General features: G+C 44.6%; 1 protein-coding gene across 1 annotated transcript in view; it reads left to right on the forward strand.

Annotated features, from left to right (window-relative positions):
* Positions 1-18,769, forward strand: part of FCHO2 (FCH and mu domain containing endocytic adaptor 2) — a 240,335-nt gene that overhangs the window by 149,343 nt on the left and 72,223 nt on the right. The window contains exons 9-10 of the mRNA XM_068248366.1: positions 9,816-9,860; positions 9,947-10,019. Coding sequence (XP_068104467.1) covers positions 9,816-9,860; positions 9,947-10,019 — 118 coding nt within the window. The remainder of the gene's footprint in view (positions 1-9,815; positions 9,861-9,946; positions 10,020-18,769) is intronic.

Genomic DNA, 18,769 nt, shown 5'->3' on the forward strand with positions numbered 1-18,769 from the left:
CTGAGATCTAGAGGGGTACATTTGAATACCCACTCTGACTTCCTTCTTAAAGCCTTAAATTTCATACTTACCCACAATACTTTCATGTTCGATGACAGGTGGTACCACCAGCTCAGGGGCAGTGCTATGGGGACGGCGTGTGCCCCCTCATATGCAAATCTGTTCCTGGGCTGGTGGGAAGACACATGTGTCTTCAACGAGGATCTCTTGTTCTTCACATCACATATTTCCTTTTGGGGAAGATTTATTGACGACGTGCTCTTACTGTGGGATGGTCCTGAGGAATTGTTTGTCAACTTTGTATCATTATTAAACTCTAACACAATAGGAATGCATTTTACCTTTGAAATTAATCCGACCAGGATCACATTTCTAGATTTAGAAATTATCAAGGATGTGGAGGGCTCCCTTAATACCAGCATATTTAGGAAGGAGACATCTACCAATTCCTTACTTCACTGGGAGAGTGCCCACCCAAGATCTTTGAAAGCAGGCATTCCAGTGGGGCAGTTCCTTAGGGCCCGCAGAAACTGTTCAACTGAGGACAGGTTTGAGGAGGAGAGTACCCTCCTGAGGGATAGGTTTGAACAGAGAGGTTTCCCCGAGAGAGTTATTAGGAGAGCATATACACGGGCAAAAGAAAGTAAGAGAGAGGACACCCTTAGGGACAAAACACCATCCTTGACACAGAATGAAGTATCGACAGTCAGATTGATAGGATCCTACTCTAGACAATCGCATCAAATTTTTGAAATAATGGAAAAATATTGGCCCGTATTGCACCAAGATAGGGACCTGACAAAACATCTTACACCTAAACCGTCTATTACATATAGACGGACTGAGAATTTGAAGGACATGCTGGTTCATAGTGCATTTTCAAGCAACAAGGAGGTAAAGACACAATTGAATTGGTTACCACCTAAACCAAATGGCTGTTTCAGATGCGGCCACTGTAAGGCTTGCCCATATGTAGCCAACAAAAAGAAGGATTTTTGGGCACAAGGGACTAATAGAACGTTTACAATCAGGTCTTTTGTTAATTGTAACACGCGGGGACTGGTGTATGCAGCTACGTGTGAATGCAACCTGATTTATGTAGGTAAGACAACAAGAGCCCTGAAGGATAGAGTCCTGGAACATGTGGGTGACATAAAACACAAACGAGATACCCCGGTTGCTAGACACATGAACAACTGCCACCCAACGGAACCCCTTAAGATCTCTTTTTGGGGTGTCCAACAGTGGAAACAGGGGAAAAGGGGTGGAGATCTTGATAAAAAACTGTTGCAGTTGGAACTGGCATGGATCTTCCGCCTGGACTCTATAGCCCCGAAGGGCCTTAATGAAGAGTTCTCAGTGAAAGGTTTCATTTAAATGTATCGCCTTATTGTCAAATCAAGGTTCAAATGAGTGGTCACCCTGACCAGATTAATAGTTCTGATTATATGAGATAAAAAGTCTGTCCTTTGAGCCCCTGATGGGTGTCTCCTATTCCTAATCACCAACTGGTGTGCCCCGGATGTGGCGAGTATCCCTAGCATACCACCCTCCCTCCCCCTCCCCCCTCCCCCCCCCCCAACCCCCTCCACCACTCAATCCTCCCCCCTATCCTTCCAACCCCCCCCGTCCCTTTGGCCCCCCTCCTACCTGCATAATGGCAGCCCCCGCGTACCCTAGTTCGGGAGGAAATTCTAGTGGGGGATCTGGTCACTGCAGATTGCGCTCTGACAAAGCATCCAGGGGCATAACTGTAGGGGTGCTCTGGAATGCATGGATTTTACACTCCTCAGGAGGGGGTCCTTTAAATCATATAGATGGGGGGCATACAAGCAGAGAGGAATCTGTGGAATCAGAAGGATGGGCGCCGGGTGTAGCGTGAGTGGCCCTCTATTTGATGACTGTGGTTATATACCACACTAGGGCGACAGTCACTATGTCAATAATTAAGCAGTTTACCCTGCAGAATAGCATGTGTACAGATGGATGTAGCAGGATGCAGCGACAGCGCCCATCTGAGTGATAAGTGTTGATAGAGCTGACATTAGGGAAATTGGCACTATAGTAAGCAGACAATCCTGCAGATCAGCATCTGGATATGAGGCTGTAGCAGGATGTCCCCGCACCATGCATATGGCGTATTGGTCACCATGACAACGCCCGATAACACAGCGGTGCCCGGCCGGTCAGCGCATAACATGAAGGCCCGCGTTGATTGGTGGGTTGCCATGGCAATGCCCAAACAACAGAGCGGCGGCCCGGCCAATCATAACGCTACAGTCAGAGGCCGGATGTGACGTCATAGGAAACAGCGTCACACGCCGGACCGAGATGCTAGAGAAACAGAGGAGGTGGAGGGGAATTATGTTACATACAGGGCGCGGACATGCATACCCTGGGATCGACTAAGGGGGTGAGGATGAATACATACACAGGGGAGGAGCTCAATGGGAAGGGTGTGTGGGATACATCAGTATATAAACGCCCTGCCTTCATTCACATTCAACTCTGACTTGAGTGTGTTGCTGGGGGAACCTTTGATGATGGGGGTGGTGGGCTGTACATATTGTATTATATTGTAAATATTTGTCGTGTTATCACAAACTCCTGACGACGCCTCATCTTAGGAGGCGAAACAATTGTTGAGTGACACCATTGTACATCTATTCTGCACTGCTTACACACCCTGGTGAAAATACCCACCCAGCCACCTTCTATGAAGGCATTTATATCCCCTATGGGGACCCCAATCTAAACATATCTAATGACCTGCGTATCTACTATTGAGCAGGCCATTTTTGTGATATCTAAGTTGAACTGCTTGTTGCAAGTCACACATCCATATGGTCCAAGACAAATTAAGCAGCAATACTGTGGGATAGCTACACCCCAGGTCATTAACACGAGTGTGACCGTGGGGGGGATCAGCAAAGACCCCTGCAGGAGACATCTGCTTTTGGCCATACGGAGTAAAAATTGCACTTGCAGTTACATGTGAGAACGCTGCTCTGTAACACTGTTTTAATAAATTGTGGAGTAAAGCCCCACAGCGATCAAAAAGCTCAAGATCGCTCTGTGGGGAATTGGTTTTAAAGAACCATTATAGCGCTAATAGGTTAAGCCGTTTTTGGCAAAGTGTGATTTTGTTATTTACCTGCGCGATTTGATTCGGTAGTGAGATATTTCTCATATTGGACAGCACAGCTTTCTGTGTGTATGATTTGTTTTGATATGATGATTCATTGATGTTCTTTTTTTAAACACTGTGTCCCTCTGGTTTCCCCATCCGGTCGGCGGATCTGTTATATAGAATTATCTTTTTGCGTATGCTTGCATGTTGCTATTACCTTCCATTAGCTCCTGTTTGGAGCCTCTGATTGGCCGGCATGATGTGGGACCTGAGACGCACACAGACGCCTGTATGATTGGCTGCTGGGTGTCTGTTTAGGTGAGGGTTACAGCGTCACATGTGAGCCACGCCTCCTTGAAAAAGCCGGTAGTTACCGGCGAAACATGTCTGGTCTTCCGGCATGCTCATTTGACAGGTGACCTCTGCGGAGAGCCGCTCTTGCCCTGCGAATGCATTGCTGCCTCTTGCCTATCCATCTGGCCGGGTGAGGTGTCCCTGAGTTTGCTGCTAGTAGTGCATCACTGCACGCCCTGCCCACAAGAAGGCTGTCCTGTTTGGAGTGGTGAGACCAACGGTTCCTGCACTCCTCTGCATCATCCACTTGCCGGTAACTGTGGTCCCTCCCCTAGCTGCTAGCTCCGGCGGTGGGTTGAGCGACCGTGTTGTGAGCTTGGATGCACAATAACTACAGGAGTGGACTGGCGACATGCTATCCCACAAAGCTTTTGGATTACTCTGATGCACGGATGAGCTCAACAGTTACACTTCATGGTGGTTGAAGACTTGTCCAGTATGTGTTTATGCAACGTTTTTTCTTGCTTGCCTAAAGTGATGCTAACTAACACCAGCTTGGCTTGAACTAACAGCTTAGTGGTTCAATATTGGCTACTGAGGCTGCTGTGTGAACATTGAACTTGCCGCAGTGTTCCTACTGCTGGTGCTTGACATGCGGAGGCAATTTGTTTGTACAACATTAGCTTTGAGGCCTTGTGCACATTGCGTTCCGTTCGCACGTCCGTCCGCGTTTGGCGTTTGTTTGAGGTAGTTTTTATTTCCAATTCCCGGGGAATTACCTGCGTGCTGTGTTTTTTTTTGTGAACCGCTTTTCTAAGCGGTTTTGCAGAGCGATTGCGTTGATCTGGAAAATAATAAATACAATGTATTTACTCGTAAAAACGCGAATGCAATCGCTGCACAAAGCAATTTTGTGAGCGTTTGTGGTTTTCCTATACTTTCCATTGAGGCAAAATCGCCTCACAAATGGCCCATGCGGCGCTTTTCTGAGCAGATCGGAAACAAACCGCTCAGAGGCGAACTCTCATAGAGAATTATTGCACAAGCGCTTTCAGGGAGATTTTGAAAAATTGCCAGCGCTTAAAAAAAGCGAAAAACGCCTCTAGTGTGAACGAGCCCTACAGCGACTGACTTCAAAACTCCCTCCCCTCTTGGACACGGTTTCTATAACCGGATCCCTGATCACGTTAGGTGATCGTGTTTAGGTGTGGTTGTGAGGATGTGTGGCTGGATGTGAGCAGCCGCATATTATCACCTGTTTCTTTTAAATGGATTCTGTTTTGTGATATAGTAATTATAAAGGTATATGTATTTAGTATTTTTATAAAACCCAGGCTCAAGGACTATTTGTTGTAGCACACACCTCCTTTCCCTTCTTCCCTTGACCCATACGTTGCAGACTTCGAGGGTTCAAGCCACTGACATAATGGGCTCTATTCACAGTGCTTCTCAAAAAGGTCTTATCACCTAATTGATAAAAAATAACCTTTCAGCACATGTACAAGCAAAATAATCACTAAAGGAAGTTGTTCCTGATTAAGTTCATTGCAATATTACTTTTCTTACTTTAATTCTATTAGATTTTCATTCTTTGGAAGCTTTAAAAAGTAACATAGATAAGGTGAAAACAGGTGAAAAAGCTTTGTCATGCCCAATCTCTGAGATGATTCCATTCTGGAGTAATGGAGCTTTAAAGGGGAACTGAAGAGAGAGGTATATGGAGGCTGCCATGTTTATTTCCTTTTAAGCAATACCAGTTGGCTGGCAGCCCTGCTGATTCTCTGCTTCTAATACTATTAGCCATAGCCCCTGAACAAGCATGCAGCAGATCAGGTGTTTCAGACTTTAAAGTCAGATCTGACCAGACTAGCTGCATGCTTGTTTCTGGTGTTATTCAGATACTACTGCAGAGAAATAGACCAGCAGGGCTGCCAGGCAACTGGTATTGATTAAAAGGAAATAAATATGGCAGCCTCCGTATACCTCTTACTTCAGTTCCCTACACACGGCTGACTTTTTCAGACTACGGGTCGTTCTGACGACAGTTGCACGTGAGTACAAGCCGTCGTCAGACTGATAAGACGGATTTTGACTCATCCGCTCGGCAGCTTGTACTCAAGTGCAACTGTCGTCAGAACGACCACCCCGTGGGCGGGTCTGACGACCCGTAGTTTGAAAAAGTCAGGCGTGTGTACGTGCCTTTAAAGTGGCGCCTGACCAGGCACTTCATATGCGAGTTATTTGGCATCAGCTTATCAAGGAGCTTTTGCACAGACAGACAGTAGCTTTGTAGCCGATTACCTACTGCATAAATCTAGGAATGTATTTGTGTCTGCAGTGGGACTTCAAAATCTTCAGGCACATCAGGCAGTTTTATTTTACAAATGGGTAAATGCCTCCCATCACCTTTGCAAGCATATTAAACCGTTTTTGAATTTGTCCATTTACTTACATGCTTATATTATATATTTTCCTTCTCGCTGCATGGAAATGCTTCCGGAATGCTGCATGGCATAAATGAATGAGGCCCCTTTCAAACTGCGGCGGTGCAGTGCGTTAATTTTACTGCACCCCACTGCTGGGCAGTGAAAGTCTATGGAGACTTTGACACTGTGGCAGTATGGCGCAATGCATTGGAAGTGAAGTTTTCAGCACATCCCCAACGCTCGGATAGACCTACGTTACCGCGGCGGACTGGAAGTCATGTAATTCTATGGCGACACCTGTCAATGTGAAAAGCCACCGCATGGTTTACGTGTTGTGCATACTAGCGCGGTTTTCTTCGAAGGCCTGTTTTTGGTGGTGTTGTGTGGCCTCCAACGCCAATCCACAGTCTGAAGCCGGTTTGAAGCTAAAGGGATGTGGAGGCTACCTTATTTCCTTTTAAGCAATACCAGTTGCCTGGCTATCCTTCTGATCATCTGCCTCTAATACTTTTAGTCATAGGCCCTGAACAAGGATGCAGCAGATCAGGCGTTTCTGACATTGTCATTAGCTGCATGCTTAATTCTAATGTTATTCACACACTACTGTAGCTGAATAGATCAGCAGGGCTGTCAGACAACTGGTATTGTTTAAACGGAAATAAATATAGCAGCCTCCATATTCTTCTCACTTAAGTTGTCCTTTAAAGTGAGTCTGAAGCGAATGGAAAAAAAGATGGTGCTTACCTAAGGAGAGCGAAGGTTCTGGGTCCTATAGAGCCTTCCCGTTCCTCCTACCGTCCCGTGTTCCACCGCTGGTCGCCCGGTTGCAGTCTTTGACTGATGTCTTTCACTGCTGCTGCCAGAGCCTTCCTTCTCCTTAGGTGAGAATCTGTTGGGTTTTTTTGTTGTTGTTTTTTAACCTTCGCTTCAGACTCCCTTTAATTACTATGTGTGAACTGGCCCTTGCTGAGTAACTTATGACAAGTGAAGTTTGAAATGATGGAATGTCAACTAAAACATAAGTATCCAGCTAAAGCCAGTTCTTTGGTTATTAGCCGGGGCTGGACAGTGTACTGGTGAAAAGGAACCTGTGGTGAGAGACCTATGGAGGCTGCCCTATTTATTTTCTTTTATACAATACCAGTTGCCTGGCAGCCCTGCTGATCTTTCTGGTCAGTAGTGTCTAAATCAAACACCTGAAACAAGCATGCAGCTAATCCAGTCACACTTAAAGCAGAACTGATCCTCCGTTCTCCCGCCGCCACTTTGTTTCGTTCCTAGACTTGTAATTCGAGGCCTGCCCAGCCCTTCCAAGCGTATCCTTTTTACGTGTTAATAGTGCTATTGCAGACTGGAACGCAAAGAAGGATACGCGTGGCCAGAGCCACGCAGGCGCAGTGGCCCGGCAGCAAAACAGAACGTAGCTGGCGGCGGGAGAACGGAGGCTCGTGGAGGACATGCCGGGACAGGACGGCTGCTGGGGGCTTGCAGAAGCCTCAGGTAAGTGAAACAGTTTGTTTTAAAACTTACTTCAGTGCCGCTTTAAGTCATAATCCTCTGATCTCCATGCTTGATCAGGGTCTATGGCTAAGAGTATTAAAGGCCGAAGATCAGCATGACAGCCAGGTGTAATGTGCATTGTTTAAAAGGAAATAAATGTGTCAGCCTCCATAAGTCTTTCACCTTGGGTTCCTTTTTAGGGTTCTGCCTCTCACACAGGAGACCAGGGTTTGAATCTTGGTACCCTGTTCAGTAAGCCAGCACCAATTCATTGAGGAGACCTTGGGCAAGACTCCCTACTACTGCTAGAGCCTATAGAGCGCACCCTAGTGGCTGCAGCTCTGGAGCTTTGAGTCCGCAAGGAGAAAAGCTCGAAATAAGTGTTCTGTGTCTTGTGTAGACATCTCAGATGAAAGAGAACCTTCTCAGAAAATCTTCTGAAACTGTCCTGACTTCTGTTGTGCACTAGAGGGCAACATAAACCTATGGAATTGCTGCTATTCGCTCATTATGGAGCTGAAAGTGTTTTGTTACATCTTGCTAGCTCTTTATAGATAGTTTTACCTGTATATGTTCTGCATGAAGACCTCCAATATCAACAGTGGCTTATGATTATTTTTATTTCCATTTCGATACCCAGGAACAAATAATTCAGTGAATATATTTATGCAGTTAATGAACGCCAAGATGGGGTAGATTTCACAAAGCAAATAAAACAATGAAACAGATGGAAATAGTCCTGCCAGACATATGCATGTACACAGAAACCTTCTAGATACACATATAAATTCCACTAATAATGATTGCCAAATTTTGGCTAGCTCACTGCATAGTTCTTTAATTACATTTATAGAATGTGAAAGAAATCTTTACACTCAGAGGAAACAAAATGGTTATTAACCATTTCAGCCCATGGGGATTTTTAACCTTATGCATCAGAGCAATTTTCACTTCCCATTCATTCGCTAATACCTTTATCACTACTTATCACAATTTATTGATCTATATCTTGTTTTTTCCGCCACTAATTAGGCTTTCTTTGGGTGGTACATTTTGCTAAGAATTATTTTTTTATAAATGCATTTTAACAGGATTAATAAGAAAAAAAATGGAAAAAATGTATTTCTCAGTTTTCGACCATTATAGCTTTAAAATAATCCACACTACCATAATAAAAACCTATGTATTTTATTTGCCCATTTGTCTCGGTTATGACACCATTTAAATTTTGTCCCTATCACAATGTATGGTGCCAATATTTTATTTGGAAATAAAGGTGCATTTTTTCTGTTCTGCGTCCATCACTATTTACAAGCTTATAATTCAAAAAATTTTCGTAGTATACCCCCTTCAAATGCATATCTAAAAAGTTCAGACCCTTAGGTAACTATTTGTCTTTTTTTTTTTTATTGTAATTTTTTTTTCCATTAAAATTTTTATTTCGGTCATATTTTGGTGTGTGAAATAAACAGTTAATTTTTAATGTTACTGTGTGTGTAAATTGTAATGTAAAAAATATGTAGATGTAGTTTTACTATTTGGCCACAAGATAGTCACCTCAAATTTTTCCCCTCCTTGTGCTTCTCGCTAAGCGGAAGCACAAGGAGGATGTGGAAATTTTTACGTGGAGAAAGACCGAAGCCTCTTGTAAGAGCGCTTTGGTTTTTCTGCTGGGGACACGAATCGGTGATTGGGAACCATGTTCCCATTCACTGATCCCAGGGCTACCGAAGCGCGGCACCGGTGCAGAGCAGCCGCCCGGACGTGAGCTTCACGTCCGGGTGGCAGAAATGGTTAAAGCATAATGTTCTGAATTCTTCAATACAGTTTATGGAAATATTTAAAAAAAAAAAAAAAACCCTGAGGTTTTTTTAGTTTCACTTTTGCAGAAGGCACTGGAACTGTTAAGCCTCAGTGTTTACTATACGGAGGAGTACATTTGAAATCGGCGCCGGTAGACTTGGGCGCAGGATACAGCGGTATATAGCTGATCCTGCTTCTGCACAAGTCCGGGCCGATTTAATTATTATTCCCCCTCCAGGCCGACATGGATAGTGGGGGAATGAAATAATTCAGCTTCCAACAATTGCTGAAGGCCGAATTATTATGTTTTTAAGCAACCTCGGCTCCGTCTTCTGACAGAGCCAACGTTGCTCACTGAGCGCTGCAATAGGAATGATTCCTATTGTAGTCTATGGAGGCACCGGCTGCGCCCAAATCTAGCAGCGCTGAAAAGCACTGCTCTGATATGGAGAGCTGCCTCTGCTGAGCTTTCTTGCAGTCTATTCACTGTTGCTGATAAGAGTTAATTATACATGTTGATCTGCCTAAACAAACACAGAACACAGAGAAGTGAATTTCTTCGGCATTTATATGTGGAATAAAGACTTTTCATTGTGTGCGTTGCAAGAGTTTGGGTTCGCTTTAAATAGTACAATGATATTCTTGTTTTTTTTTTCCTGCAGGTCCCATTGAGTTTGAAGAATGCAATGCAGCGGTTGTTGTAGAGGGTGAGCTATACCTGAACTGAAGCGCATTGTTTTTGCTTTGACTTTCAGGCAGGAGCCACAAAAACTGACATATTTATTATCCACAGGAATAAAACAGAAGAAAAGAAAAACATTTGGGCTTCCAACAATTATCAAGAAGGAGAGAGATACAGAATCGGTGTATGTATTTACAGTCTGGCATGTAGACGGGGAACACACTTGTCACTCTGTGCTCGCATTGTCTTTCATGTTTTCTCTCTGCACAAATGTTACATTTTTATTTTGCACCTAAATACAATAGAACTACAAAGGTGCTCAATATGCAGGGAAAAAAAACCTGTAGGTTGTTTTTTGTTTAGTTTTTTCAAAGCAAAAAGTGCAACCCAGATGGATGCAAAAAAATGTTGATTCCCAAGCAGCCTATTGACTTGCATTACAAGTGCAGCAGAGGGCAGTTTCCTGTACATGGCAAAACACCCATTATTCTGATAAGTGTCTTAGGATGCATTTCGGCAAACTTGGGCCTCGTTCACACTATACGCGCTACCGTGCACATTTTAACAAAGCCTATGACGTGCGACACACAACAACGTCAGAAGTGCATAAAGAGCACCTCTGATGTTCAGATTGTTTTCGCGTGGCGCAGCATGCAATGCGCTATCGCACTGCTGCGTGCATATTCACTGTAATGAACGAGATCAGCAATGCATGGCAATGCAGATGGCTTTGATCACGTGCGTTGTGTTTTGAACATTTAGCCATCTATGTTGCCTAAAGTGATCAAGGCCTTAAGGTGGCCACGAACAATCCAATTTCTAGCGAAAAATCGATTGATCAGATAATTCTGATCGGAAGTGAAATCATTCACTACACCGTCAACAAACCAATCTTTGCTTCCTATCTATCCCAACCGACAAGAAAAACCAAATTTTGGTTTGATGAAAATCCAATCGGACGACTATTTTTATAATCGTATATAATCGATTGTGCCTATCAACTGAGATTCTTTACAACCAATCCGATCAGAATTTCTGATCGTTCAAATGATTTTTTGCAAGATATTGTACTGTTAGTGGCTACCTTAAAGAGAACCCGAGGTGAGTTTTAACCAGTTGCCGCCCGCGTCACGCCAATGGGCGTGGCCGCGGCAGCAGCCCCAGGACCGCCTAACGCCAATTGACGTAAAGTCCTGGGGCTCTGTTTTGCAGAAGATCGCGCGCAGGCTGCGCACGCATCTCCTGCTTGGGGGCGGAGCTCCGCCCCGCCTTCAGTCTCCGAGCGGCTATTGCCGCTCAGGAGACTGTTAGACGGCGTGATCGCCGTCTATTTACATTGTGCAGCGCTGCACTGGGGACAGCCGTGTGACACGGCTGTCCCCATGGGGGACAAGAGAGCGATCGCCTCTCATAGGCAGAAGCCTATGACAGCCGATCGCAGTAATTGGCTGGCTGTGGGGAGGGAGGGAGGGGATTTAAAGAGAATCTGTATTGTTAAAATCACACAAAAGTAAACATACCAGTGCGTTAGGGGACATCTCCTATTACCCTCTGACACAATTTCGCCGCTCCTCGCCGCATTAAAAGTAGTCAAAAACGGTTTTAAAAAGTTTGTTTGTAAACAAACAAAATGGCCACCAAAACAGGAAGTAGGTTGATGTACAGTATGTCCACACATAGAAAATGCATCCATACACAAGCAGGCTATATACAGCCTTCCTTTTGAATCTCAAGAGATCATTTGTCTGTTTCTTTCCCCCTCCATCTCACTGAAGAGTTACAAGCTGATTGTTTGTTTACTCTTGCAGACAGCTCTGCCCGGTTGTCTGTAATTCTGCAGTATGTGACTCATCAGTATGTGAACAGAGTATTTATCCAGCTTGTAAAAGATAAGAGAGCAAAGAAAAGCTGGCTAATGTAAATAACACACACACACAGGGGAGTGTGCATAGAGGGGGCATGCATAGCAGATCACACTGAAGAGTTGGCAGCCTTCCAGACACAGGATGACAAGTCCGACAGGGGAAAGATAAGCTGATTTATTACAGAGATGGTGATAGTATAAAGTGCTGCAGTAAGCCAGAGCACATTATAATAGGTTTAGGAACCTTTAGGATGGTAGAAAACACAATGACATTTTTGTTACAGCGTCCCTTTAAAGAAACGAACAACAATATTTATAAAAAAAAAAAAAAACATGGGGGGAGCCATCAGACCCCACCAACAGAGAGCTCTGTTGGTGGGGAGAAAAGGGGGGGGGGGGGGATCACTTGTGTGCTGTGTTGTGCGGCCCTGCAGCGTGGCCTTAAAGCTGCAGTGGCCAATTTCACTAAAAATGGCCTGGTCACTAGGGGGGTTTAGCCCTGCAGTCCTCAAGAGGTTAAGAATCCAATTAGCATACAGAGGCTGGGTCTGCATATAATACCCAGCCTCTGTTGCTATACTGTTTCCCCCCTCCCTCCCCCCCCCCCTGCGCTCTGCTGTCCCCCATAAATCAATCGCCGTGCTGGCGACACGCAGCATGTCGCCAGCCGGCTGTTTACATGTGAAGTGTATGTCTGCCGCTCCCCTGCCTCCTCCATAGCGCTAGTCCCCGCCCCGCGTCCCTTCCCTCCAATCAGCGGGGAGGGAAGGCACGCGGGCGGGGACCGGCGCTATGGAGGAGGGGGAGTGGCAGAAATACACTTCACATGTAAACAGCCGTCGCCAGCACGGCAGTTGATATACGGGGGCATAGCAGAGCTCAGGGAAAGACTGGGGGAGACAGTATAGCAACAGAGGCTGGGTATTATATGCAAACCCAGCCTCTGTATGCTAATTGGATTCTTAAAACCCACCTCGGGTTCGCTTTAAGGTTGTGAACACACCTGTCTGTGCAGAAAACCATGAGTTCTCTGCCACGTGCATTCATTTTTTTGTTCATGCGTTTACGTTTTTTAAATCTGTCTTTTTTGAGGGGGGATACAATATCATATCTCTCTCTCTCCCCGCCCCCCATAGGAAAGCATTGTATGCGAATTGCATGTGATTCATATACAATGTTTGAGAATATCCAACATATTGTTCGTTTTTAAAATAGTACATTGCAAATTGCAGAGATCTGTGATTTTACAATGTGGCCCATAGATTTGCATTGCTGTATTTTTCGGACTATAAGACGCTCCTGACCATAAGACGCACCTAGGTTTAGAGGAAAAATACCGGGGAAGAAAAAAAATATACTAAACCTGGTGCATCCATGATGAAGGGGCATCTTGTGGATTATGCCCCCTTTGTACCTCATGCCCCATTGTACCTTTTGTGTCTTCCTGTGTCCCCCATTTGTCTCTGTCCTCCTTGTGTCCTCCTCTATGCCCCTTTGTGTCTCCCTTGTGTCCTCCATTTGTCCCCCTGTGTCCTTCTCTGCATGTTTTGATCAATGGTAAAAAGAGTGGCACTCACTCAGAGAGGGACAAGGGTGCCCAAGCCTCAAAGGAACCTCCTTCGGATCCAAATAGCAGCAAACACGGTGGAGGCTGGCACTTCCAAAAATATAAAGCTCTTTATTGATGTTTTAAAGTGCCAGCCTCTATCGTGTTTGCTCCTCCTCTGCATGGGCACAGTACACGCAGTCCCTGACATTGCAGTGGGTTGGAGGTTCGTATTGGCAGGTGTTCACAAGTCAGGAACTCCCTGCATTTGGACTATACTCAGCATTGCGTAATATGTTGGCGCTTTATAAATACAATAAATAATTAAGACGCAGTGACTTTGTTCCCCCCACTTTTGGGGAAGAAAAAGTGCATCTACTTGTCCAAAAAATATAGTATGTGCGATTTCACATACGTTTTCCGCTATGCACTAAAACACATTCATGTAATTCAAACTAGTTTGCTCCCAGCCTTATTGTTCCTAAAACTCCACCCCCTCTAACCTGTGGGGGTGGTATTCTACACCCCATCAAATCCCTTTTCTCCAAACTCCCTAAAATTGGAGCCCACTAAGCAAAGCGCTTATAGGCAGTGTTGAGCACAAATGAGTAGCTATGAGTACGTAGCTACTGGTAATACAAATTTAAGTTCGATAGCACTGCCCGCAGCAGAGTGGGGGTTAACTTAGCTATGCCGCCGCCTATAGCCGATGTGTTCCACCTGCGGTCCACATAACTCCACTAATTCCTCTTTCCAAGTTTGATAGTAGAAGTAGTAGTTATGTAGACCACGGGTGGAACGCTCTGGCTATAGGCGGCATAGGTAAGTCAACCAACCCCCCCAGCACTATCTAGCTTAAAGAGTAACTGTCAGGCTGCAAAAGCTAATTTAAACCTCTATTCTCCTGTGTTAAACAGTTTAGAAGGAAGCCAAAAAGGCAATACTGAAGTTAAAAATCTCTCTTACTATGATGTGTGCTGAACTGCAAGGCTCTTTATTCCCAAGCTCCTAAAAAGGACGCAGGCCGCATAACAGATACTGCAAAGCATTCTGGGGCTGCCTCGTCTCCCCACTGCAGTACCTTGGGTCATCCCCCTTCATTTTCCTATCACGCCCTAAGGCCAGTGCTGGTCGTAATGGAGAAAGCTACGCTTACGGATCATTACGCGTAATTTTACGCTATTACGCATTACGAAATTACGCTTACGGCATAGACATTCAATTTCGGTACATGTCTATAATTACGCATAGCACTTACGCAATTACGCGTAAGTATACCGTAATTCAGGTTATTACGTTATAGGCTTACGCGTAAAATCCTACTAGCAATTAATGCGTAAGGTCATGCTGCCAAGCGGAAAAGTTGACGCATGGATCAATGTTAGGTAGCCGCCGACTTTAAGGGTTAATAGCAAAGCCCCCTTAAGTGCTAAGAGCCTCAAATTTGGAGAATATATTAGGGAGATCAGAAGGAATAAGAGGAAAATTTTTTTTTTCAAAAAGACCTTATAGTTTTTGAGAAAATCGATGTTAAAGTTTCAAAGGAAAAATATATACATTTAAAAACCCGCCGACTTTAACGGTTAATAGCAAAGCCTGCTTAAAATTTAGGAACACCAAATTCACAGGGTATATTAAGGGGATCAGTGGGAATAAGAGGAAAACAATTTTTTCAAAAAGACCTTATAGTTTTTGAGAAAATCGATTTTTAAGTTTCAAGGGCGAAAATGTCTTTTAAATGCGGAAAATGTCAGTTTTTTTTGCACAGGTAACAATAGTGTTTTATTTTCATAGATTCCCCCAAGTGGGAAGAGTTTTACTTACTTCGTTCTGAGTGTGGGAAATATTAAAAAAAAACGACGTGGGGTCCCCCCTCCCAGACCTCTTTAACCCCTTGTCCCCCATGCAGACTGGGATAGCCAGAATGCGGAGCACCGGCCGCGTGGGGCTCCGCACCCTGACTATACCAGCCCGCATGGTCCATGGATTGGGGGGTCTCGGAAGGGGAGGGGCAGCCAAGCTTTCCCCTCCCCCTCCGGGACCTTGTCCAATCCAAGGACAAGGGGCTCTTCTCCACCTCCGATGGGCGGTGGAGGTGGAGGCCGCGATTTCCTGGGGAGGGGTTCATGGTGGCATCTGGGAGTCCCCTTTAAAAAGGGGTCCCCCAGATGCCCACCCCCCTCCCAGGAGAAATGAGTATAGAGGTACTTGTACCCCTTACCCATTTCCTTTAAGAGTTAAAAGTAAATAAACACACAAACACATAGAAAAAGTATTTTAATTGAACAAAAAACATAACCACGAAAAAAGTCCTTTAATATTCTTAATTAACCATTAATTCTTACCTGTCCCTTTAAAAGCCAGTTCCCACGCAATATCCTCGGAAATATACTAATCAGTTACAATGTAACAAAGTTATTACAATGTAACAACTTTGTTACATTGTAACTACGCCGCACCCGACGTCACTCACCACCGCCACCGCCACCGCGTCTGTGCTGCAGGACCCGACAGAGCTCTGAACTATAGCTCAGAGCTCTCTAATCATCTTTGTATTTGGGCTCCAAGGAGCCCCATTGGTCCTTAGCAGACCAATGGGGTTCCTTCTGATTTGAAGGAACCCCATTGGTCTGCTAAGGACCAATGGGGCTCCTTGGAGCCCAAATACAAAGATGCTTTCGAGAGCTCTGAGCTAATATAGCTCAGAGCTCTGTCGGGTGAAGGGACGCTAAGTCCCCGCCGGCTCCGTTGCCCTCCCCGCCTCTCCCACATGTCACCTATATACATGCTGGCACCCATGGGTGCCAGCATGTATATGAGTGACAGGTGTGGGCGGAGTGGACGGCGGGAGCCGGCGGGGACTAGCGTGTATGCGGCGGCCGGCGGGTGAGCGGCGAGTGACGTCGGGTGCGGCGTAGTTACAATGTAACAAAGTTGTTACATTGTAATAACTTTGTTACATTGTAACTGATTAGTATATTTCCGAGGCTATTGCGTGGGAACTGGCTTTTAAAGGGACAGGTAAGTATTAATGGTTAATTAAGAATATTAAAGGACTTTTTTCGTGGTTATGTTTTTTGTTCAATTAAAATACTTTTTCTATGTGTTTGTGTGTTTATTTACTTTTAACTCTTAAAGGAAATGGGTAAGGGGTACAAGTACCTCTATTCTCATTTCTCCTGGGAGGGGGGTGGGCATCTGGGGGACCCCTTTTTAAAGGGGACTCCCAGATGCCACCATGAACCCCTCCCCAGGAAATCGCGGCCTCCACCTCCACCGCCCATCGGAGGTGGAGAAGAGCCCCTTGTCCTTGGATTGGACAAGGGCTCGAAGGGGGAGGGGAAAGCTTGGCTGCCCCTCCCCTTCCGAGACCCCCCAATCCATGGACCATGCGGGCTGGTATAGTCAGGGTGCGGAGCCCCACGCGGCCGGTGCTCCGCATTCTGGCTATCCCAGTCTGCATGGGGGACAAGGGGTTAAAGAGGTCTGGGAGGGGGGACCCCACGTCGTTTTTTTTTTATATTTCCCACACTCAGAACGAAGTAAGTAAAACTCTTCCCACTTGGGGGAATCTATGAAAATAAAACACTATTGTTACCTGTGCAAAAAAAACTGACATTTTCCGCATTTAAAAGACATTTTCGCCCTTGAAACTTAAAAATCGATTTTCTCAAAAACTATAAGGTCTTTTTGAAAAAATTTTTTTTCCTCTTATTCCCACTGATCCCCTTAATATACCCTGTGAATTTGGTGTTCCTAAATTTTAAGCAGGCTTTGCTATTAACCGTTAAAGTCGGCGGGTTTTTAAATGTATATATTTTTCCTTTGAAACTTTAACATCGATTTTCTCAAAAACTATATGGTCTGTTTGAAAAATTTTTTTCCCTCTTATTCCTTCTGATCTCCTTAATATATTCTCCAAATTTGAGGCTCTTAGCACTTAAGGGGGCTTTGCTATTAACCCTTAAAGTCGGCGGCTTTTTTATATTATACGGGAGCGTAATATTACGCGATTACGGCAGACTGTGTAATTTCAATGGGAGTTTACTGTCTTACGCGTAATTTGTTACGCGTAAAACGTAACCCTACGGTCTACGCGTAATTAATTACGCGTAATACCGTAACCTTACACGTAACGCTTACGGTGCATTTGTAGTGAATTACGATGCGTAATTACGCTAATGCGTAATTTCGGCCCAGCACTGCCTACGGCTGCTTTCTCAGTGAGACGTTACAGGCTCATGTTACAGCAGATTGTAACAGCAGCCAGCACTGAAAAATCACAGGGCATATGTTCCGTTAGAGTACACTGCATGAGTCCGCTATTGTTCCTAGCCACATGGCTAATTAATATTCACTGCACAGTAGTGTTGTCCATTAGGATCTTTTTTGTGAGTGGAATCATCAGGAAGCAGGGAGGATATGACATCACAATTGGCTTCATAGGAGACAGACAAACATGGAACCTGCCATGAGCTGTCAGGAGCATCATTCTCTGCAAATACAATATAAAAATTCTGTGAAATCCAAACGTGGACAGAGAAATGCATATGTAATGTAAGTACAGGCAATATTTAGCTACTGATATGTGTTTTTTTTTCTCTGAGACCTTATACCTAACAGCTCCACTTTAATACAAGTAGCTGCATACTCATAGTGAACAACACTACTTATTGGTACAATTTAAAATGTTTAGGCGTTTAGAAATAAAAAAAAACCAAAAACCTGCAGTCTAATGAAATGCTGTTAGTGTAAATAAACTATGAATATATAAAGTCAGCGCAGGTCTATAGTAATACAGCTTTCATCATTTTTTGGTATACAGGATCTTCGAACAAAAGGGTAAAGAAGCAAGGCTTACCAGATTCCAACAACCCACATTATAAGGTTGTAAACGAGTTTGATAGGTGGTCCGCAGAACTTTCAAATGGTGTCGTTTCACCAGCGATGTTGCACACTACAGATTCCTCCGGAATATAGTAGATATCCTGAGATCGCAGAGACTCACCAAAGGGGAGTCCAGTAGGATAGTGACATGAAAGAGATATACGGCACATCTAAGTGTAAACCGTCTTTATTACATAACAAGTAAAACAATTAAAAACAAGGATAAAGGAAAACTCACATACGGGGCCCGTGCACTGGGAACCCCGAAAAAGTAGCGCGCATAAAATGGTCAATAGAAGACCTCAAATAAAATGGTGCCGCCTGTCGCCTTCCCGACCGGTTTCGCAATCTTGCGTCAATCGCAAGATTGCAAAACCGGTCGGGAAGGCGACAGGCGGCACCATTTTATTTGAGGTCTTCTATTGACCATTTTATGCGCGCTACTTTTTCGGGGTTCCCAGTGCACGGGCCCCGTATGTGAGTTTTCCTTTATCCTTGTTTTTAATTGTTTTACTTGTTATGTAATAAAGACGGTTTACACTTAGATGTGCCGTACATCTCTTTCATGTCACTATCCTACTGGACTCCCCTTTGGTGAGTCTCTGCGATCTCAGGATATCTACTATATTCCGGAGGA

The sequence above is a fragment of the Hyperolius riggenbachi genome, chromosome 1 (genome assembly GCF_040937935.1).
Source record: "Hyperolius riggenbachi isolate aHypRig1 chromosome 1, aHypRig1.pri, whole genome shotgun sequence".
NCBI lineage: Eukaryota > Metazoa > Chordata > Amphibia > Anura > Hyperoliidae > Hyperolius > Hyperolius riggenbachi.